The 22,478-nt window shown below is 46.6% G+C and overlaps 1 protein-coding gene across 1 annotated transcript in view; it reads right to left on the bottom strand.

The window, feature by feature from the left end:
* TPRG1 (tumor protein p63 regulated 1) overlaps nucleotides 1-11,055 on the bottom strand; it is a 35,760-nt gene extending 24,705 nt beyond the window's left edge. The window contains exons 1-4 of the mRNA XM_039369105.1: nucleotides 10,929-11,055; nucleotides 5,838-6,053; nucleotides 5,367-5,458; nucleotides 1,268-1,444 (exon numbers count right to left, since the gene is read on the bottom strand). Of these exons, the coding sequence (XP_039225039.1) occupies nucleotides 1,268-1,444; nucleotides 5,367-5,458; nucleotides 5,838-5,990 (422 nt within the window). The 5' untranslated portion in view covers nucleotides 5,991-6,053; nucleotides 10,929-11,055. The remainder of the gene's footprint in view (nucleotides 1-1,267; nucleotides 1,445-5,366; nucleotides 5,459-5,837; nucleotides 6,054-10,928) is intronic.
* Between the last annotated feature and the right edge of the window lie 11,423 nt (nucleotides 11,056-22,478).

Raw genomic sequence — 22,478 nt, 5'->3', positions numbered from 1 at the left:
CCTTGTTTTTCTTTGAGGACATTTGGCTTCTCCTCCAAAAGGCTTCTTCAGCCCCACTCAAGAAGCTTCTGGGGTGAAAACTTGAGTGGTGCAAATGGGTGTGGAGCCTTCCTAGAACTGGAGGAGCTCCCAACCGGGAAGACCTCTCAACCATGGTTGGAGAAAGTAGCCAAGAAACCCCGTAGAGACCTTCCCTAAAACGTGTGCTTCCTTTTTCCTTCTGTTCTTTCAGAAACAAAGAATAAAATGGGGTCCTCAGCTGGGTCCTCCTTCAATTTGCACACCTCCAGGGCAGGACTCTTGAGGCGGCATCACCTTTGGTGTTCCTCGATTTTAGCAACGAGGAAAGATGGACTTCAGCTCTGTCCTTCTGGTTCCTAGGCGACCTTTGGGTCTTTTTTTGCAGATACAGGTGAGTCCTTCACCTGGTTTCAGCCAGGGGAAAGCTTTCAACCACTTTCCCTAACTGTTACCTCAGGGGTCTTTAAACTTGGCCCCTTCATGACTTGAGGACTTCAACTCCCAGAATTCCTCAGCCAGCATGGGGGAACTATGGTCCCTTCATGACTCAGGGACTTCAACTCCCAGAATTCCTCGGCCAGCGTGAGGGAACTGTGGCCCCTTCATGACTCGTGGACTTCAACTCCCAGAATTCCTCAGCCAGCATGGGGGAACTAGGGCCCCCTCATGACTCGTGGACTTCAACTCCCAGAATTCCTCAGCCAGCATGGGGAACTATGGCTCCTTCATGACTTGCGGACTTCAACTCCCAGAATTCCTCAGCCAGCATGGGGAACTATGGCCCCTTCATGACTGGTGATCTTCAACTCCCAGAATTCCTCAGCCAGCATGGGGGAACTATGGCCCCTTCATGACTCATGGACTTCAACTCCCAGAATTCCTGAGCCAGCATGGGGGAACTATGGCCCCTTCATGACTCGTGGACTTCAACTCCCAGAATTCCTGAGCCAGCATGGGGGAACTATAGCCCCTTCATGACTTGTTACTATTGAGCCAGGTTCCACCTCTTCTGCACCTGTGCATTTGTTTTGTCTTGCCTAATCAAAAACACCCAGTTACCTTTCGGAAAAGCATTTTTGGGATTGCACCCAAATAGCCTCTCGACTTTCCCCCGGCCCCCAGGAGATCCCACCCAGTCGGCAATCAACATGGGCTTTCCATGGTGTGCATGTCGGCGGTTGAAATGCGTCCCCCCCCCCCGCTTGGAAAGGTACTAGATCCCTTCCGATGAGCCGCACAACCTCACCTGTCGAAAGACTTCTCTGGGAAAGCGAAGGGTCCCGTGGAGATCCTCTCGATGTAACGCAGAGGGATCCTTTGGAGATCCAGGCATTTGAGCATGATGAAGTCATATTTGCACACCAGCAGGGCAGCGTCAGTAAGCATCACGATCCGTTCCTTCTCGACATTCCAGTGATCGATCCTGGGAAGAAAGCACAGGAAGGGCCAATAGCAAGCAGATTCTGGGCAACTTGGATCCCCAATTTCTGCCCAGGAGAAAGCAAGTAACACCTTTGAAGAACGGCGTCAGATTTTGGGTTCGGCCAGTCTAGAGAAAAGAAGGACTGGGGGGGGGGACATGATAGCAGCCTTGCAATATTTGGGGGGGCTGCCTCAAAGAAGAGGGGCGGGTCCACTTATTCTCCAAAGCGCCTGAAGGCAGGACAAGAAAGAACGGATGGAAACTCATCCAGGAGAGAAGCAACCTGGAACTAAGGAGGAATTTCCTGACAGTGAGAACAATTAACCGGTAGAACTGCTTGCCACAAGAAGTTGTGGGTGTTCCATCACTGGAGGTTTTAAAGAAGAAACTGGACAGCCATTTGTCTGAAATTGTGTAGGGTTTCCTGCCTGAGCAGGGGGTTGGACTATAAGACCTCCAAAGTCCCTTCTATTCTATTCTATTCTATTCTATTCTATTCTTGAGCAGGGGTGGGACTAGAAGACCTCCAAGGTCCCTTCCAGCTCTATTCTGTTCTGTTCTGTTCTATTCTTGAGCAGGGGTGGGACTAGAAGACCTCCAAGGTCCCTTCCAGCTCTCTATTCTATTCTATTCTATTCTATTCTATTCTATTCTATTCTATTCTATTCTATATTCTATTCTATTCTATTCTATTCTATTCTATTCTATATTCTATTATTCTATTCTATATTCTATATTCTATATTCTATATTCTATATTCTATATTCTATTCTATTATTCTATTCTATATTCTATATTCTATTCTATTCTATATTCTATATTCTATATTATATATTCTAGATTCTATTCTAGATTCTATTCTATTCTTTTCTATTCTATATTCTATATTCTATATTCTATATTCTATTCTAGATTCTATTCTATTCTTTTCTATTCTATATTCTATTCTATTCTATTTCTTATTCTATTCTATTCTATTCTATTCTATTCTATCCTATTCTATTCTATTCTATTCTTGAGCTGGGGCTGGACTAGAAGACCACCAAGGTCCCTTCCAGCTCTATTCTGATTCTGATCAGATTTACAACATAGAACATAGAATAACAAAGTTGGAAGTTCACTATTTAGGGCATCCGTGGATGGAAACATGATCTAATGCTTTTAAAGTCCGATAAGTGATAAACTCGGGCTTCCCTGCATTATGGGAATTTAGCCCAGGGACTAGTGCAGCCCCCCCCAAGGGTCAAAAAAAGTCAGCAGGACGATTGAAAGGATCGAATTGAAGCTCCACCTAATTTTGCCTGAATGGGACATTAAAAACCAGGCGGAGCTTCAACTGAATGCAGAATAATGGAATAACAGAGTTGGAAGGGGCCTTGGAGGTCATCTAGTCCAACCCCCTGCTCAGGCAGGAGACCCCATACCATTTTAGACAAATGGCTGTCCCATCTCTTCTTTAAAACCTCCAATGTGGGAGCACCCACAGCTTCTGGAGGCAGGTTGTTCCACTGGTTAACTGCTCTCACCATTAGGAAGTTTCTCCTCAGTCCTAGGTTTTGGTTAGTTTCCAACCATTGTGCAATCCTTGTCAAGGGCCAGGAATAACAAAAGATGTGAAAATCCCCATTTTTTTATTATAACCGAAGAGTTGAAAAGCATTTGGGGCCTTTTCTAGTTGAAAACCTATTTTGAATTTATCAGCTGTAGAGCAGGGTTTTCCAATCTACCTCAGCAGCTTTCAGACGCGTGGACTTCAGCTCCCAGAATTCCCCAGCCAGCCTGGGAATTCTGGGAGTTGAAGTCCACGCTTGCCCCCAAAAACAGGAAGCACAATGGAAAATGGAGCTAAGGTGCAGTTCTCTTTGTGTCCTCTGGGTGGCAGTACAGGAGAATAAATCTGTGCTTTTCACTCTGCCGGAAACTTTATTAAGTCAATTTTCTCCTGTTATATATAATAATGTCTGAGCTTGCGGGAGTTGACAATTAAATAATTTCTGCCAAGCAAGCAGAAACGACTATTTTGGGCCCTTCCAAAGCAGCCCCTAGAGAACGCAAATGTTCAAATTCAATATGAAATATTTGCTACTGAGCCTAAGGAATTTCTTTTAGGGACAATTAGGATACATACAACTCACGGTTCTATTCATCACAACAAACAAACAAACAAACATCCCCAAAGACTGCAGAATTTAATTTTGGAGTAAAGGAGAGAAGCGGGAAGAGACCCATTAAAGGGAGAGTGGGAAGAAAGACTGTAAAACCGGCATTAAATGAATCACCCATTCCACCCAGCCCGGGCGATTTACAAGCTGCATAAAGCAGGTTTATATATCTTGTGTGTTTGTGTGTATCACTGCGATCAAGATGGGGTATCTATGGAGACTCCGTCCTCCAGGTCATAATTGTCCCAAAGGTGTTTTTTTTTTTTTTTTTTTGAAAAGGCAACTGGACTTCCCTGTTTGTTTTCTTTCCTTGAAAACATTTCACTTCAATAACAATAACAATAAAGTTGGAAGGGATCTTGGAGGTCATCTAGTCCAGGGCGCTTTGGAGAATAGCTTGACTCCCTCTTCTTTGGAGCAGCCCCTGGATGAGAAGCAAAACGTTTTCAAGGAGAAAAAAACCCCCAAAGTCCAGCAGTCTTTTTGAAAAAGCACTGTGGGACAATCAAGATAGAGTACCATTCCTATTATATTTTTAATCCACTTGCCATTGCCGAGGTGGCGCAGCAGTTAGAGTGCAGTACTGCAGGCCACTTTAGCTGACTGTGTTCAGCAGGTCAGCGGTTCAAATCTCACTGGCTCAAGGTTGACTCAGCCTTCCATCCTTCCGGGGTAGGTAAAATGAGGACCCAGATTGTTGGGGGCAATGGAAATATATATATATATATTACTGGTGTACACCGCTTAGAGAGTGCTTGCACTTAAAGCGGTATATAAGTCTCATAAATAAATAAATAAATTTAAGGAACAATTGCTGGAATTGGTTATGTCTAGTTTAATGAAGAGAAGGATGAGGGGGGACATGATAGCAGCGTTCCAGTATCTCAGGGGCTGCCCCAAAGAAGAGGGAGTCAAGCTATTCTCCAAGGACCTGGGACCTGGGATAGGCAGATGTGGATGTTTGATGGTATTACAGATCTCGTCGCAGGATGGAAGCAGTTCCTAATAAGGCCGCCTTTTGCAATTGACTAATAGCAAATTTGTCAATGCCAATGGTGTTCAAGTGGTGCTCCAGTTGTTTTGGGATTGCGCCCAAGGAGCCTATGACTCTTGGTACTACCCTTGCTTGCGTTTGCCACAGTCTTTCTATTTCTATTTGTAGGTCTTTGTATTTTGTTATCTTCTCCAGTTCTTTCTCGTCTATTCTGCTGTCTCCAGGCACTGCCACGTCCACTATCATCCTCATCATCATCATCATCATCACTATTATTTGGTATATGGTTTCATGCCTGAGCAGGGGGTTGGACTAGATGACCTCCAAGGTCCCTTCCAACATCATCACTATCATCATCATCATTATCATCATGATTATTATTATTATTATTATATGTACCAGTCTTGCAACTCAACAACCAGCCGGCATTTAAAACTCTACCGCCACGTGACTTTGCTTTTTTTTGACATTTTTGGGGAGGAAATCTGTCTTGACTGCCAGCCTCTTCCGAAAACCGGCCCATAGCCAACAGTGGGTTTGCTTAAGGACCGCCACGTTCATTTTATGACCGTTGCAGAAAAGACCGTAAAATGGGTTTTCTGGCCGTGTCTTTTGCCCTTGACCTCCGTCGTTGAGTTATGACCGTGTTTGCTAAGCTCGATGACGGTCGTAATGTGAGAATCACCTGAATTGGACTGGATTTAGCGTAAACAACTCTGGGGCGGCAGAGAAGCACAAACAGCTACAAGACCTCCGTGGTGCTTACTCAGTGAGTAGCCAAAAGCTGTGCGCCGTCTCTCCCTTGCTTGCTGCCAGATGGGCTTTGAGGTCCTCCATGGCTTGATCGAAGGCGCCTGGCTAAAACGGGGAGGAGGAAAAGGAAGATGGTCAAAGCCACAAGCCGGTTTTGGGTTCCTCCTATGTCCCCTCACCTGTCCTTCCAGCCTCCTGAGAGTTCCCACCTGTCTCTAACCACCTGGCCTGGGGGAGTGAACACCACCCAGAAGGAAAGCTGAATCTCCAGGCATCTGGGGTGTGGAACAGGGAAGGGAAGGCCCACATGGAGAAGGACCCAGAGTTGCATACTTCAGACGTGCTTCTTGTCCCTTCCTGAGCCTATCCAGATCTTGGGTGTTTACTCAAGAGGCCACCCCAGTGACAGGCAGGTCATGACCCTACTCCCCCCTTTTGCCAACCCCATGAAGATCCCCCCCACACCATGGTTGAGTTGACTCACGCGGGTTACAAAATACTTCCTGCAGTCATATGGATCAGCGTAACGTTGGGGGTACAGCAAGGTCCTGGGGCTGGGCGGTGATTGTGGGCTGAAGTTGGCCTTGGGCTGGGGAGACACATGAGCCATGGGGTAGCTTTCATCCTTCTCTTCCATCCCTTCCTGTGTCTCCAAAATCTGGACCTCGTGCTTGGTTCCTCCGGCCAACTCTTCGACAGCCTTAAGACAAAATCAACCCAGGATTAAATCCATAGCCACCTTTCCCCCCCTTATCGGTTGCATCAGGTAGGAGGCTACGATGGGTGGGCTTTACTTCAAGTGGTCAGCTGCAACCTGGTGGTCAAACTCCCCCCTTACAGGGGTGGGGCTACAACCGCTTGGAGCTGGCTGCCATCTTGCAGGAACCGGGCATGGCTAGTCTAGTGCGGAGAAGGACCAGGGGAGACGTGATAGCAGTGCTCCATATTTGAGGGGGGTCTCACAGAGAAGGGGGGGGCTCAACCTATCTTCCAAAGCACCTGAAGGCCAGACAAGGGATAACAGATGGAAACTGATCAAGGAGAGATTCAACCTGGAAATGAGGAGGAATTTTCTGACAACGAGAACAATCAACCGATGGAACAGGAGTTGCCTTCAGAAGTTGTGGGAGCTTCATTGCTGGAAGCTTTCAAGAAGGGACTGGACTGCCATCTGTCAGAAATGGTGCAGGGGGTTGGACTAGATGACCTATAAGGCATCTTCCAATTCTGTTATTCTATTCTACAAGTCTAGAATAGAATAGAATAGAATAGAATAGAATAGAATAGAATAGAATAGAATAGAATAGAATAGAATAGAATAGAATAGAATAGAATAATAAAGAAGAGAAGAGAAGAGAATAATAAAGAATAGAATAGAATATAGAATAGAATAGAATGTAGAATAGAATAGAGTATAGAATAGAATAATAAAGAATGGAATAGAATAGAATAGAATAGAATAGAATAGAATAGAATAGAATAGAATAGCATAATAAAGAAGAGAAGAGAAGAGAATAATAAAGAATAGAATAGAATATAGAATAGAATAGAATGTAGAATAGAATAGAGTATAGAATAGAATAATAAAGAATAGAATAGAATAGAATAGAATAGAATAGAATAGAATAGAATAGAATATAGAATAGAATGGAATGGAATGGAATGGAATAGAATAGAATAGAATAGAATAGAATAGAATAGAATAGAATAGAATATAGAATAGAATAGAATGTAGAATAGAATAGAATAGAATAGAGTATAGAATAGAATAATAAAGAATAGAATAGAATAGAATAGAATAGAATAGAATAGAATAGAATAGAATAGAATAGAATAGAATAGAATAGAATAGCTGAGGTGAAAGGGACCTTGGAGGTCATCTAGTTCAACCCCTTGCTCAGGCAGGAAACCCTATACCATGTCACACAAATGGCTGTCCTGTCTCTTATTAAAAACTTCCAGCGTTGGAGCATTCACCGCTTCTGGAGGCAGGTTGTTCCACTGGTTAATTGTTCTCACTGTCAGGAAGTTTCTCCTTAGTTCCAGGTTGCTTCTCTCCTTGATTGGTTTCCACCCGTTGCTTCTTGTCCTGCCTTCACGGACTTTAGAAAATGGCTTGACCCCTCCTCTTCTTTGTGGCCGTCCCTGAGAAGAGGGGAGGGGTTCACCTCTTCTGCAAAGCACCAGAGGGCGGGACAAGAAGCAAGGGATGGAAACTCATCCAAGAGAGAAGCCACCGAGATTAATTTGAGGCTGGAGAGTCGCTTTTCCCACCACTGGTGAGGTCATTTGTGCAATTCGGGTGCATTTCTCGGAAAGCTCGGCTCTGCAGCCAATTAACCCTTCTCACCCATCAGCTTGTTCCTGTCTTGCCCGGCAAACTCTGTCCAAATCCTGTCCAGGGGTCTTGCTCTGCTCGGCTAGTGACCCTCCGAGAAAAAAAAAAAGGATGCTTTTTTTTTTTTTAACTCATCCTCTACAGTCCTGTTGCAGATCGGCTGCAGCTCTCTTTCTTTCAACACAACTTTTAAATGCACACACACACACATAAACAGACTGATTTTAAAGAGGGCCCTGTCTGGAAAAGCTCCAACTTCCCTTAGTGGCTGGGGATGGGTGGTGGTGGGGGGGGAAGGAACCCAATTTATCAGATGAAATGATACACTTAATCTGCGGCTTCTGAATTCCCACTGGTTGGAGAGCCAGTTTTTATTTTTAATTTATTTACACAAAGACACCCTCCTCTTCATTGAAATTCCTGTGTTGGAGAGCCTCGAGATCGGATTGCGACACACACACACACACACACAAACACACACACATAGACACGCACATACAAAATGTTCCCGAAGCAAAACAGGCTGGTGTTTTAGTCCGTTTGGCATGGATGTCCTCAGCTACTTCAAAATAACAGAAAAACAGTGTGGGGAGGGACCTTGGAGGTCATCTAGTCCAGGGCTTTTCAACCTTTTCACCCATTGTCCCACTTTTAGGATATGGCAACATCCGAGCACCACCAGTCGCCTAGGAAGCGGTCAAAAATTTGATGACCAAAAAAAAAAAAAAGGAAAAAAGTGATAAAGTACAGGTAGTCCTCGACTTACAACACTTCGCTTAGTGACTGTTTGAAGTTACAATGGCCCTGAAAAAAGTGCCCCCCCGAGCCACAGCCGAGCAAGACACCTGCCTGCCCACCCGCCCGCGCTCTTCCTCCCGTCCTAGGTTTTCATTGTTGTGAGCATTTCTGTTGAGGATTGGCAGCAGGGATGAGGTGGGGGGTGTTTGGTTTTTATTCCCCCCCCCCCCGTCTGCTGGGTGGTTGCAGCTGGTTTTGGTCACTTCCCATGACCCTGGGACACTGTGACCGTCATAAATAGGAATCAGTTGCCAAGCATCTGAATGTAAATCACAAGACCCTGGAGAGGCTGCAACATTCCAGCTGATCGGCGCTTCTTCCAGGCTCAGCCGAAGCACCAGGATCAGTGCTGAGCTCCTGTCTTTCCTTCTCCTCCCTTTTCCCACCCCTCCCTCATTTCTCCTCCTCCTCCTCCTCCACCTCCCTTGCTCCTTCACCCCACCATCTTCTAGATCTCCCTCTCCTTCCCGTTCTCCTTCTCCACCACCATTTTTAACTCGTTTAGGAAAAATTCCCTTTAGAGGCGGACCACAGACGGAGCGGCTGATCTTCTGAGATCAGTGAGATCTGTCAGTGAGCCCAGCACGGCTGGCTGCAAGGGATCAAAATCCCACATCAATCACACACGACACCACTGGGGCTTCTTCTGGGCATTTTTGCTTCCAATCCTGGACTGTCTGCTTCAGGATTCGGGAATACACATAGTCCTCTACTTACGACCACAGCGGAGCCCAACATTTCCGTTGCTAAACAAGACAGCGGTTCAGGGAGTTGGGCCCCCTTTTTACGACCTTACTTGCCACGGTTGATAAGTGAATCACTGCGGTCGCTAAGCAGATCATGCAGTTGTTAAGTGGGTCCGTCTTCCCCATGGACTTTGCTTGTCAGGAGGTCACAAAAGGGGATCCCGTGATCCCAGGACGCTGCGACCGTCATAAATACAAGTCAATTGGCAAGTGTCTGAATTTTGATCACCTGACCGCAGGGATGCTGTGACGGTCGTAAGTGTGACAAACGGTTGTAAGTCCCTTTTTCCCCAGCGCCGTTGTAACTTTGAACAGTCACTAAATGAACTATTGTAAGTCAAGGACTACAACAGGCAATCCTTTCACAGAGACTCGATTCACACAACCGCTTGACCTGGGTTTAATTGACCTGTGTTCTGGGCAAGCCGTAAGATTCATGCAGCACTTAAGACAACAAAGAAGCTAATCAAGGCTAATTGGAAGCTGGCTAGCTGAACAGGTTAGACTTGCATGTTGTGTGAATAGGGCCACTGCAGTGTAGAGTTTCCTGCCTGCTATCTTCCGTGGTGATCACAACCAAGGTTAATATTAACTAAACTCAGCCTACTGTGACAGCATCTGCTGGTCTTTATTTCACCAGCTGGCTAAGATGGCAGCATCTCAATCCAAGAGTTTTTCCATAATATTATTTTTTCTGTCTGGTTTGGCTTCATTTGGCTGAGTTTTTAATTGATTTACGGAGCTGGACAATTCTCAAAAGGGTTTATTTTTGAACGTTTATTTCCGAACGTTGAAATAAACATTGAGACACACTGCGCCACCATTTCTGTAAAAGATTTGCTCGGCTGAATATCCAGCACAAACCTGGTTAAGAATGTCGGGTGAACAAACCAGCCAAATCGTAAACTAGCCACTCAGCTTGGATTCACAAGATACTAGAAAAAACAGAGTTGCGGGTGTGTTAGCCAACAACCACCTTCTCACTTCGCTTGGGTCTGAATGAAGGATTTCCTGGGTCTGCAGTCTCAAATGATCCAAAGGGCCACCAAAGAATTGGCCACACACAACACAGTAAGCTGTGTTTCTCAACCTTGGCAGCTGGAAGATGGGTGGACTTCAACTCCCAGAATTCCTCAGCCAGCCAAGCTTGGCAGCTGGAAGATGGATGGACTTCAACTCCCAGAATTCCTCAGCCAGCCAAGCTGCGCGACTTGAAGATGGGTGGACTTCAACTCCCAGAATTCCTCAGCCAGCCAAGCTGCGCGACTTAAAAATGGGTGGACTTCAACTCCCAGAATTCCTCAGCCAACCAAGCTGCGTGACTTGAAGATGGGTGGACTTCAACTCCCAGAATTCCTCAGCCAGCTGAGAATTCAACTCCCAGAATTCCTCAGCCAAACAAGCCACAGCGATGTCATGGCTTGCTAAGGAATTCTGGGAATTGAAGTCCACCATCCTCAAGTTGCCAAAACAAAACAAAACAATTCCACCAGACCAACATTAGCGTGGTCAGTTCTGTTGTTCCTGAGACTTTTATCCTGGCTTGGATCAATGTGCTGGGTCCCAGCAACCCCAGAGATGGGGGGAAAGGACCCACCAGTGAACCTTAGAAGCCCCTCTCCTCCCTGGTACCACCACCCTCCACACACACCCTCCTGGCCAGCTCAAGGAGAATAGATCCAGAAGCCCTTACCTGCCTCAGGTGTGCAGCACCAGCTCCTTGCAGTCTTCCTAGCTCTACCTGTGTTAACTTCACTGACAGGTTTGGCCAGGTGGACCAGGAAGTGCCAGAGAAAAAAATTGGCTGGGATCTGGCAGCTGGAGAGAGAGAGAGGTGTTTGCCCTACCTGGGCAGGTCTTTGGCCCTAGAAGTGGTAAAGTCTGCGCTAGGGACAGGCCCGTGAAGTGGGTGGGTCCGGTTCGGTTTGCACCTGTTTGGCTTCTAGGGTGAGGCTCTGGATTGAGAGAGAGAGAGAGAGAGAGAGAGAGACAGACAGACAGACAGAGAGAAAGAGAGCAAAAGAGAGAGAAAGAAAGGGCAAAAGAGAGAGGGTGAAAAAGAGAGAAAAAGAGCAAAAGAGAGAGAGAGAGATTAAGAGAGAACAAAAGAGGGGGGCAAAAGAGAGAGAGAGAAAGAAAAAGAGAGAAAGAGAGAGAGAGAGAGAGAGCAAAAAGAGAGAGAGAAAGAGAGAGGGCAAAGAGAGAAAGAGAGAGCAAAAGAGAGAAGGGGCTAAAGAGAGAGAGAAAGCAAAAGAGAGAGAAAGAGAGGGCAAGAGAGAGGGCGAAAGAGAGAGAGAAAGAGAGAGGGGGCAAACAGAGAAAGAGAGAGCAAAAGATAGAGGAGGCAAAAGAAAGAGAGAAAAAGAGCAAAAGAGAGAGAAAGAGAGGGCAAAAGAAAGAAAGAGGAAAAGAGATTAGTGGATCAGAGGAATGCTGTGGATATAATTTACCTGGAATACAGTAAGGCATTTGATCAAGTAGATCACAACCTACTACTTGACAAGATAGAAAAATGTGGGGTAGAAAGCATCACCACCAGATGGATCCATAGCTGGCTGACTGGCCGTACTCAGCGAGTGGTCCTCAATGGAACTGCATCTACATGGAGGGAAGTGTGTAGTGGGGTGCCCCAGGACTCTGTTCTGGGCCCAGGGCTCTTCAACATCTTCATCAACGATTTGGATGAAGGGATAGATGGGGAACTCATCAAATGTTCAGACGACACCAAGCTGGTAGGAATAGCCAACACTCCAGAAGACAGGCTTCAGATACAGAAGGATCTGGACAGACTTGAACACTGGGCACTATCTAACAAAATGAAATTCAACGGTGAAAAAAGCAAGGTTCTACATTTAGACAAGAAAAACCAAATGCACAGGTACAGGATAGGGGGTACCTTGCTCAATAGTAGCAACTGGGAGAGGGACCTCGGAGTCCTAGTAGACAATCCCTTAAACAGGAGCCACAAGTGTGCTGCAACTGCCAAAAAAAATCAAGCTATTCTCCAAAGCTCCTGAAGAAGGCAGGACAAGAAGCAACGGATGGAAACTCATCAAGGAAAGAAGCAACCTAGAACTAAGGAGAAACTTCCTGACAGTGAGAACAATTAACCAGTGGAACTCCTTGCCTCCAGAAGCAGCGAATGCTCCAACACTGGAAGTTTTTAAGAAGAGACTGGACAGCCATTTGTCTGAAATGGTCTACGGTTTCCTGCCTGAGCAGGGGGTTGGACTAGATGACCTCCAGGGTCCCTTCCAACTTTATTATTATTATTATTAAGAGAGAGAGAGGGCAAAAGAGAGAGAAAGAGAGAGCGAGAGAGAGAGAGAGCAAAAGAGAGAAAGAAAGGGCACAAGAGAGAAAGAGAGCAAACGAGAGAGAGGGTGAAAGAGAGAAAGAGAGCAAAAGAGAGAGAGAGAGAGGGAGAGAGAGAGAGAGAGAGAGAGAGAGAAGGAAAGAGAGAAGTGTTTGCAAAGGAAGCTGGGTGAGATAAAACATATTTACCCACCTCCAGAATCAAGTTTTATAGATAGTTCTCAGCCTTCAACCATTTGTTTAGCAAGCATTCGCAATTACAACGGGAGTAAAAAATAGTCACTATTTTTCCCAGCATCCCTGCAGTCACACGATCAAAATCCAGACGCTGGGCCACTGGCATGTACCTGTGACGGTTGCAGTGTCCCTGAGTCACAGGACACCCTTTTGGTAAACAAAGCCAGTGGGGGAACCGGATTCACTTAACAACCGTCTTATTGTTAAACAAATCACTCCGGTTGTTAAGTGAGTCATGAAGTCGTTAAGCGAATCAGGCTCCGCCCCCCCCTTTGACTTTGCTCGTTGGAAACTGGGAAGGTCACAAATGGGGATCACGGGACCCAAATACACTGCGAATACGATCGACACATGCCGGTTGCCCAGCGTACAAATGTTGATCCCACGACCGTGGATACGTTGCAACCGTCATAACTGTGAGGACCGGTCATAAATCGCTTTTTTTCAATACTGTTGGAATGTTCAGACGGTCCCTGAATGAATGCTTATAAGACGCTTGACAACTGACTCGTATTTACGACGGTCGCAGCATCCCGGGGTCACCTGATCCCCTTTTGCGACCTTGCGGCTTCACTTTAACAACCAAGTTACTCACTTAACAACGGCCGAGGTTCCCTTCCTACCGGTGGAAAGAAAAGTCGTAAGACGGAGCAAAAGCCGCTTAACAACTGTCTCACTTAGCAACGGAAGTGTGTGCTTCCATTGCGGCGGTAAAAGGAGGATTAGTCTTCATGGGAGTGTTTGTTCTCTGGGGTAAGTAAACCATTTGTAGACGTCTGGGATTAGTTTGCTCCCAAGAATGACCGCACAGGAGCTCCTGGCCGGGTCTCTGGGGGACCCCCTCCCTTTTGGGGTGCGAAGACACTTTGGATTGAGGGCTCCCACTTCTTAGGGTCCCCTGTCCATGGTCAGGGTTGTCCCCAAAGTGCTTTTTCAGGAGGCAACTGGAGTTTCCTTCCTTCCTTCCTTCCTTCCTCCCTTCCTTCCTTCCTTCCTTCCTTCCTTCCTTCCTTCCTCCCTCCCTCCCTCTCGCTCCCTTTTTCCTTCTCCTTCCTTCCTTCCTTCCTTTCTTCTTTCCATCCTTCCTTCCTCCCTCCCTTCCTCCCTCCCTCCCTCTCGCTCCCTTTTCCTTCCTTCCTTCCTTCCTTCCTCCCTCCCTCCCTTCCTTCATCCTTCTCTCCCTCTCACTCCCTTTTTCCTTTTCCTTGTTTCCTTCCTTCTTCCTCCCTCCCTCTTCCTTCACCCTCCCTCCCTCTCACTCCTCTTTTTCCTTCTTATTTCCTTCCTCCCTCCCTCCCTCCCTTTGTCCGACCCTCCCTTCCCCTTTGTCCTTCTTCCTTCCTTCCTTCCTTCCTTCCTTTCTTCTTTCCATCCCTTCCTTCCTCCTCCCTTCCTTCATCCTTCTCTCCCTCTCACTCCCTTTTTCCTTTTCCTTGTTTCCTTCCTTCCTTCCTCCCTCCCTCCCTTCCTTCGACCCTCCCTCCCTCTCACTCTCTTTTTCCTTCTTATTTCCTTCCTCCCTCCCTCCCTCCCTTCATCCCTCTCTCCCTTGCTCCCTTTTTCCTTCTCCTTCCTTCTTTCCTTCCTCCCTCCCTCCCTTCATCCCTCTCGCTCCCTTTTTCCTTTTAATTCCTTCCTTCCTTCCTTCTTTCCTTCCTTCCTATGTCCCTCTCTCCCTCTTGCTCCCTTTTTCCTTCTCCTTCCTTCCTTCCTTCCTTCCTTCCTTCCTTCCTTCCTTCCTCCATCCCCTGTTTCCTATCTCTCCTTCCTTCCTTCTGTCTATGGAGATCCTCAGTCATCCAGGTCAGAGTTATCCCAAAGGTGCTTCTTCGCGAGGCAAATGGACTTCCTTGTTTTTCCTTTGAAGACGTCTCCCTTCTCATCCCAGAAGCTTCTTCAGGTTCTGACTGAAGGGTGGAGAAAGGAAAGATTTATACTCCTTCCAGACTGCTGGCCTCCTTTTAGAGGGTCGTGGAGGCCACCTGGAGGCTGATCGGTGTCCTCAGGGTCACCTGAGTGGTGCAAATGGCTGTGGACCTCCACTGAGAGGAAGGGACACAACATTTTTTTTTTATTAAAAAGTTTTTATTTTCCATTTATTCATACAAAATACAATTAACCATTGGTACCGCCTGCCCATTCCCCCCAGGCTGCGTCCACCCTCTCTAACCCTTCCCCACTTCCCTCCTCTTTCTCTCCTCCCCTCCTACTCTCTTCCCCTCCCCTTCTCCTCTAACCATCCTACTTCCTCCCTACTCCTTCCTCCCCTCTCATCTCTCTCCCACACATGAACGCAGCATAGGGGAAATGCCCAAGCATTTGTCACAACATAGACACAACATTGTCTACCTCCAGTCTACCACACGGTCCTTTCGGTCCTTTCGGCAGCCCCAAGAAGGCTCCCCACCCCTTTGCACCACTCAGGTGACCCTGAGGAAACAGGTCAACTTCCAGGTGGCCTCAACGCCTCTCCAAAAGGAGGCAAAGGACCAGCTGTCTGCAAGGAGTATCAATCCTTCTCTTCCCCTCCATCCAGTCAGAACCTGAAGGAGCTTCCGGGATGGGAAGCGAAACGTCTTCAAAGGAAAAACGAGGAAGTCCAGTTGCACCAGTTCAGGAAGTTGCACAAGGAAGGGCTCCGTGCTCAATAGCAGTAACTGTGAGAGGGATCTCGGAGTCCTAGTAGACAATCACCTAAATAGGAGCCAGCCGTGTGCTGCAGCTGCCAAAAAAGCCAACACGGTACTAGGCTGCATTCACAGAGGGATCACGTGAAGTATTAATACTACTTTACAAGGCCTTGGTAAGGCCAAACTTGGAATACGGCATCCAGTTTTGGTCACCACGATGTAAAAAAGATGTTGAGACTCTAGAAATTGTGCAGAGAAGAGCAACAAAGATGATCAGGGGATTGAGGCTAAAACATACCAGCAACAGTTGCTGGAATTGGGTATATCTAGTTTAACAAAGAGAAGGACGAGGAGGGACATGATAGCAGCCTTCCAATATCTCAGGGGCTGCCCCAAAGAAGAGGGAGTCAATCTATTTTCCAAAGCGCCTGAGGGCAGGACAAGAAGCAACGGATGGAGACTCATCAAGGAGAGAAGCAACCTAGAACTAAGGAGAAACTTCCTGACAGTGAGAACAATTAATCAGTGGAGCTGCCTACCTCCAGAAGCGGTGAATGCTCCAACACTGGACGTTTTTAAGAAGAGACTGGACAGCCATTTGTCCGAAATGGTGTAGGGTTTCCTGCCCGAGCAGGGGGTTGGACTAGATGACCTCCAAGGTCCCTTCCAACTTTACTACTATTACTAAAAGCACTTTTGGGACTCAGTGTCCTCTGCGTACCCCAGGAGCTGCGGACGGAGTCCCCTGGAAGCACAAGAGTCCTTCACTCAGGAGGAGCTACCTTGAAGAACCTCAATGATGCAGCTCAAGACGGGCCTAACCCTTTGCGAAGGAGACAAGGGAGGGCAGGATCCGAGCCAGCTCATTAGGACGGAGTAGCGAAGGATGTAAGCTGATCTCATCCCAGCCTCTTTGGCTTCGTTGGCGTTGTCTGCCAGCAGGTCCTGTTCCAGCATGGAGGGCGGGAAGCCAGCATTGATGTAAAGGCTGGAGAGATAAGTGCCGGTGAAATGGGGTGAACCCGCTGTGTGTCCCTGGAGGACGTCCCCGACGTACGACCACGACGGAGCCCCAAATTAAGATATTTGTTAAGATAAGATGAGGTGAGATGTAAGATATAAGAAGATAATAAGATATAAATTCACGTAGAGTAGAATAGAGCTGGAAGGGACCTTGGAGGTCTTCTAGTCCAGCCCCCCTGCTCAAGCAGGAGAACCTACACCTCTCAGACAGGTGATTGTCTAGTCCAGTGATTCTCAACCTTTTTAATGCCGTGACCCCCAACCGGTCGTAAGTCGAGGACTACTCAACCGGTCGTAAGTCGAGGACTACTCAACTGGTGCAGCACCGTTTGCAGAATGGGACTTTTGGCGGGCTCAGCAGGGCAGAGGCAGCCTGGACAATTCCTATTGGCTTTGGAAAGCCAATAGAATTAGACTCCATTCAAGAGAGTCTATTCTATTGGCTTTCAAAAGCCAATAGAATCAAAGGGAGTAGCACAGCTAAGGACAAGGGGGGGGAAATGGCGGACTGCGTTGTTTGGCGACCCCCGTGAAATGGTCGTTCGACCCAAATGGGGTCCTGACCCACAGGTTGAGAACCACTGGTCTAGTCTCTTCTTAAAAATCTCGTCATGGAGCGCCCATGATTTCTGGTGGCAAGCTGTTCCACTGGTTGATTGTCCTCACTGTCAGGAAGTTTCTCCTTAGTTCTAGGTTGCTTCTCTCCTTGGTCAGTTTCAATCCGTTGCTTCTTGTCCTGCCTTCAGGCGCTTTGGAGAATAACTTGACCCCACTCTCTTCTTTATGGGAGCCCCTCAGATACTGGAACGCTGCTATCATGTCTCCCCTATTTCTTCTTTTCTTTAGATTGGCCAAACCCAAATCCTGCAGCCGTTCTTCGTATGTTTTAGTCTCCAGGCCTTGGATCATCTTAGTTGCTCTTCTCTGAATTTTTTCCAAACTCTCAACAACTTTTTTGTGATATGGTGACCAAAATTGGCTGCAATATTCCAGGTGTGGTCTGGAATAAGATATAAGATAGGATAGAATATAAGATCGAATAGATATAAGATATAAGATAGATATTAGATATAAGACAACAAAGATGATTAGGGGACTGGAGGCTAAAGCATATAAGGAACGGTTGCTGGAATTGGGTATGTCTAGTTTAACGAAGAGAAGGACAAGGGGGGACAGGATAGCAGTGATCCAGTATCTCAGGGGCTGCCCCAAAGAAGAGGAAGTCAAGCTGTTCTCCAAAGCGCCTGAAGGCAGGACAAGAAGCAACGGATGGAAACTCATCAAGGAGAGAAGCAACCTGGAACTAAGGAGAAACTTCCTGACAGTGAGGACACTTAGGCCTGTCTAGTTTAATGAAAAGAAGGACCAGGGGTGACATGATAGCAGTCTTCCAATATTTGGGGGAGCTAACACAGAGAGGAGGGGGGTCCCATCTATTCCCCAAAGCCCCTGAAGGCAGGACAAGAAGAAACGGGTGGAAACTAATCAAGGAGAGAAGCAACCTAGAACTAAGGAGAAACTTCCTGACAGTGAGACCAATTAACCAGTGGAACCACCTGCCTCCAGAAGCGGTGAATGCTCCAACCCTGGAAGTTTTTAAGAAGAGACTGGACAGCCCTTTGTCTGAAATGCTAATTTGCAAATACTGTTTTTTTGCTGAGCAGCATTCCTCAAATAATCCTCGACTTACTTTACAACCTCCTCATTTAGCAACCATTTGAAGTGACAGCAACCCTGAAAAAAGTGACTTATGACCAGTCCTCACACTTATGACTGCCTCCACATGCCCACGGTCAGATGATCACAATTTGAGGACTCGGTAACTAGCATGTATATATTTCCGACGGTTGCAGCGTCCCGGGATCACGTCATCCCCCGTTTGCGATCTTCCCAGCCGGTTTCTGACAAGCAAAATCAACGGTGGGGGAAGGGGAAGAAGCCGGATTCGCTTAACGACTGCAAGGGTTCGCTTCATAATGGCGGCGAAAAAAAAAATAGGTCGTAAAATCCAACCTAACTGACTTAGCAACCTCTCTGCTTAGCCGTGGAAATTCTCATCCGTCGTCGTTGTACGTTGAGGACTAACTGTAATGCACGCTTCGGGGCTTGGCTACCCTGGGTCTCTCCAGGCCTCACTCCCGTTTTAAATTCAATTGACACCCCCAACCCCCCCCCCCAAACATTGGCAGCCCTTTGCAATTGGGGACATTTAAAAATAGTTTCTTGGAAGAAAAACTGGAAAAGGACCTTTTGAGACGTGCAAAGATTTCTCTGTGCGTTTCTGGAGATTGATGGGTCTGGTTCCATGACATCCAAAGCGCCGCATTTTGTTCCACCCGAACAATTTTAGCATCCTTTTAAAAGTTTGCCCCCCCCACACACAAACACATACACATATACACACAGGTGTTTGCGTGCGTGGTGGGCATCTGCACATCTTAAGAGGTATTCATTCTGCAGAAAGTAATGCAGAAAATCGGGATAGAGGTATAGACCATGATCAGTTGCAAAGGGTCTACCTGGGGGCTGCTTAGGGTCACCTGTCCAAATCTTGGATACAGGGCACCTGGCCTGCAGTTATGGCTGTTTGCAGCGTCCTGGAGGATCTGACCACCTTTTACCAGGTTTTTGTTGAAAACCAGCAATTGGGGGTCGTTGGGGCGCTTTGAGCTTGGTTGTTTTCCTGCAGGTGTTTCATTTCACAAATTCGGTAACGCCGCCAGCCCTGATGATGTGACCTAGCTGGGTATTGAAACTTCTGCAAGGAAACAAAAAAGCTCGGAGAGTTCCAGGGACTCCACAGTTGTTGTTGTTGTTGTTGTTGTTGTTGTTGTTCTTCTTCTTCTTCTTCTTCTTCTTCTTCTTCTTCTTCTTCTTCTTCTTCTTCTTCTTCTTCTTCTTCTTCTTCTTCTTCTTCTTCTCTTCCTCCTCTTCTTCTTCTTTCTCCTCCTCCTCCTCTTCTTCTTCTTCTTTCTTCTCCTCCTCCTCCTCTTCTTCTTCTCCTCCTCCTCCTCCTCCTCTTCTTCTTCTTCTTCTTTCTCCTCCTCCTCCTCTTCCTCCGTCTCCTCCTCCTCCTCTTCTTCTTCTTCTTCTCCTCTTCCTCCACCACCTCTTCTTCTCCTCCTCCTCCTCTCCTCCTCCTCCTCCTCTTCTTCTTCTTCTTCTTCTTCTTCTTCTTCTTCTTCTTCTTCTTCTTCTTCTTCTTCTTCCTCCTCCTCTCTTCTTCTTCTTCTTTCTTCTTCTCCTCCTCCTCTTCTTCTTCTTCTTTCTCTCCTCCTCCTCCTCTTCTTCTTCTCCTCCTCCTCCTCCTCCTTCCTCCACCACTTCTTCTTCTTCTTCTTCTTCTTCTTCTTCTTCTTCTTCTTTCTTCTTCTTCTTCTTCTTCTTCTTCTTCTTCTTCTCCTCCTCCTCCTCCTCCTCCTCCTCTTCCTCTTCTTCTTCTTCTTCTTCTTCTTCTTCTTCTTCTTCTTCTTTCTCCTCCTCCTCTTCCTCCGTCTCCTCCTCCTCTCTCCTCTTCTTCTTCTTCTTCTTCTTCTTCTTCTTCTCCTCCTCCTCTTCTTCTTCTTCTTTCTTCTTCTCCTCCTCCTCTTCTTCTTCTTCTTTCTTCTCCTCCTCCTCCTCTTCTTCTCCTCCTCCTCCTCCTCCTCTTCCTCCACCACTCTTCTTCTTCTTCTTCTTCTTCTTCTTCTTCTTCTTCTTCTTCTTCTTCTTCTTCTTCTTCTCTCCTCCTCCTTCCTCTTCCTCTCCTCTTCTTCTTCTTCTTCTTTCTTCTTCTTCTTCCTTCTTCTTCCTCTTCTTCTTCTCCTCCTCCTCCTCCTCCTCTTCTTCTTCTTCTTCTTTCTCCTCCTCCTCCTCCTCTTCCTCCGTCTCCTCCTCCTCCTCTTCTTCTTCTTCTTCTCCTCTTCCTCCACCACCTCTTCTTCTCCTCCTCCTCCTCTCCTCCTCCTCCTCCTCTTCTTCTTCTTCTTCTTCTTCTTCTTCTTCTTCTTCTTCTCCTCCTCCTCCTCCTCTTCCTCCACCACCACTACTACTATTACTACTTCTTCTTCTTCTTCTTCTTCTTCTTCTTCTTCTTCTTCTTCTTCTTCTTCTTCTTCTTCTTCTTCTTCTTCTTCTTCTTCTCTTCCTCCTCCTCCTCCTCCTCCTCCTCCTCCTCTTCTTCTTCTTCTTCTTCCTTTCTTCTTTCTTCTTTCTTTCTTCTTCTTCTGCCACAGAGCTGAAAGGGGAGAAGGTGATCCCAGCTTTGCCACACACGCACCTCCAAACGTCCCTTGTCTCCTGTCGCTACCCTTTAGGCACTTTACAAGGCCTTGGTAAAGCCACACTTGGAATCCTGCATCCAGTTTCGGTCACCACAATGTAAAAAAGATGTTGAGAATCTAGAAAGAGTGCAGAGAAGAGCGACAAAGATGATTAGGGGACTGGAGGCTAAAACATGTAAGGAACACCTGCTGGAATTGGGTATGTCCAGTTTAATGAAGAGAAGAACGAGGGGGGACAAGATAGTAGCCTTCTAATATCTCAGGGGCTGCCCCAAAGAAGAGGGAGTCAAGCTATTCTCCAAAGCGCCTGAAGGCAGGACAAGAAGCAACAGATGGAAACTCATCAAGGAGAGAAGCAACCTGGAACTAAGGAGAAACTTCCTGACAGTTAGAACCATTAACCAGTGGAACAACCTGCCTCCAGAAGCGGTGAATGCTCCAACCCTGGAAGTTTTTTTAAAAAGAGACTGGACAGCCCTTTGTCTGAAATGGTATAGGGTTTCCTGCCTGAGCAGGGGGTTGGACTAGATGACCTCCAAGGTCCCTTCCAACTTTACCATTATTATTGTTTATTATTATTTATTAAGACTGCGCCCAGGAGGATTCTGGACCCCGGCCAGCCCATTTGCTCATCCATTTGTGCTGGCCGGGCTCCAGCGTTTTTTAGCTGATTGCTTTGCAAAGAAGCCTTTTCTGAAAGAAAGAGGCTGTTTCCCCAAATAGCCCAGGCAGGGACACTTTTTGCAAAGTGTGTAAGAGGAGAGAGGACAAGGCAAGGGAGAAGGGGGAAGGAAAGTCCCGCCTGCAGTGGTCCAGAGGCTTCGTGGTCAACTGAACGTGCCGGATCACTTCCAGGCCATGAGGGGACACCAGGAACAAGCCAGGAACGTCCTGGGCGTTCAGCTGCCTTGCTGTGCAAGAGACAAGGTGTTCCCTCGAAGCATTCTGGTTCCCTTCATCCCCTGGTGAGCAGCGCAAGGCCTCCGGCAAGCTCTGTGCAAGGTGGCATTGTGCAAAGGAGAAAGAAAGGGAAGGAAGGGAAGGAAAGGAAAAAGGAAGGAAGGAAGGAAGGAAGGAAGGAAGGAAGGAAGGAAGGAAGGAAGGAAGGAAGGAAGGAAGGGAGATCGGGAATGAGAAGGTGATGTGTAGGAGAAGATGTGGTATAACCTCCCTTGAATCTGGTCTTTTGTGAAGGAAGAAAGGAGGAAGGAAGGAAGGAAGGAAGGAAGGAAGGAAGGAAGGAAGGAAGGAAGGAAAGAAGGAAGGAAGGAAGGAAGGAAGGAAGGAAGGAAGGGAAGGAAGGAAAGGAAGGAAGGAAGGAGTCCACTTTTTTTCTTTTGCAGGAGAAAGGCCTTTTGAAATTTGATTAGAAGAAGAGAAGAGAAGAGAAGAGAAGAGAATCAACAGAGAATAGAATAGAATATAATAGAGTAGAATCAATAAAGAATAGAATAGAATAGAATAGAAAAGAATCAATAGAGAATAGAATAGAACAGAAATAATAGAATAGAATAGAATCAATATAGAATAGAATAGAATAGAATAGAATAGAATCAATACAGAATAGAATAGAACAGAAATAAGAATAGAATAGAATATAGAGAATAGAAGAGAAGAGAATCAACAGAGAATAGAATAGAATAGAATATAGAGAATAGCAGAGAAGAGAATAGAAGAGAAGAGAATCAATAGAGAATAGAACAGAATAGAAATAATAGAATAGAATAGAACAGAATAGAATAGAATAGAATCAATATAGAATAAAATGGAATAGAA

The sequence above is a fragment of the Crotalus tigris genome, unplaced genomic scaffold, assembly GCF_016545835.1.
Source record: "Crotalus tigris isolate CLP2741 ecotype Arizona unplaced genomic scaffold, ASM1654583v1 scf7180000020968.1038771, whole genome shotgun sequence".
In the NCBI taxonomy this organism is placed as follows: domain Eukaryota; kingdom Metazoa; phylum Chordata; class Lepidosauria; order Squamata; family Viperidae; genus Crotalus; species Crotalus tigris.
The sequence above is the reverse complement of the archived record's forward strand: the minus strand, read 5'-3'. Positions and strand labels throughout refer to the sequence as shown.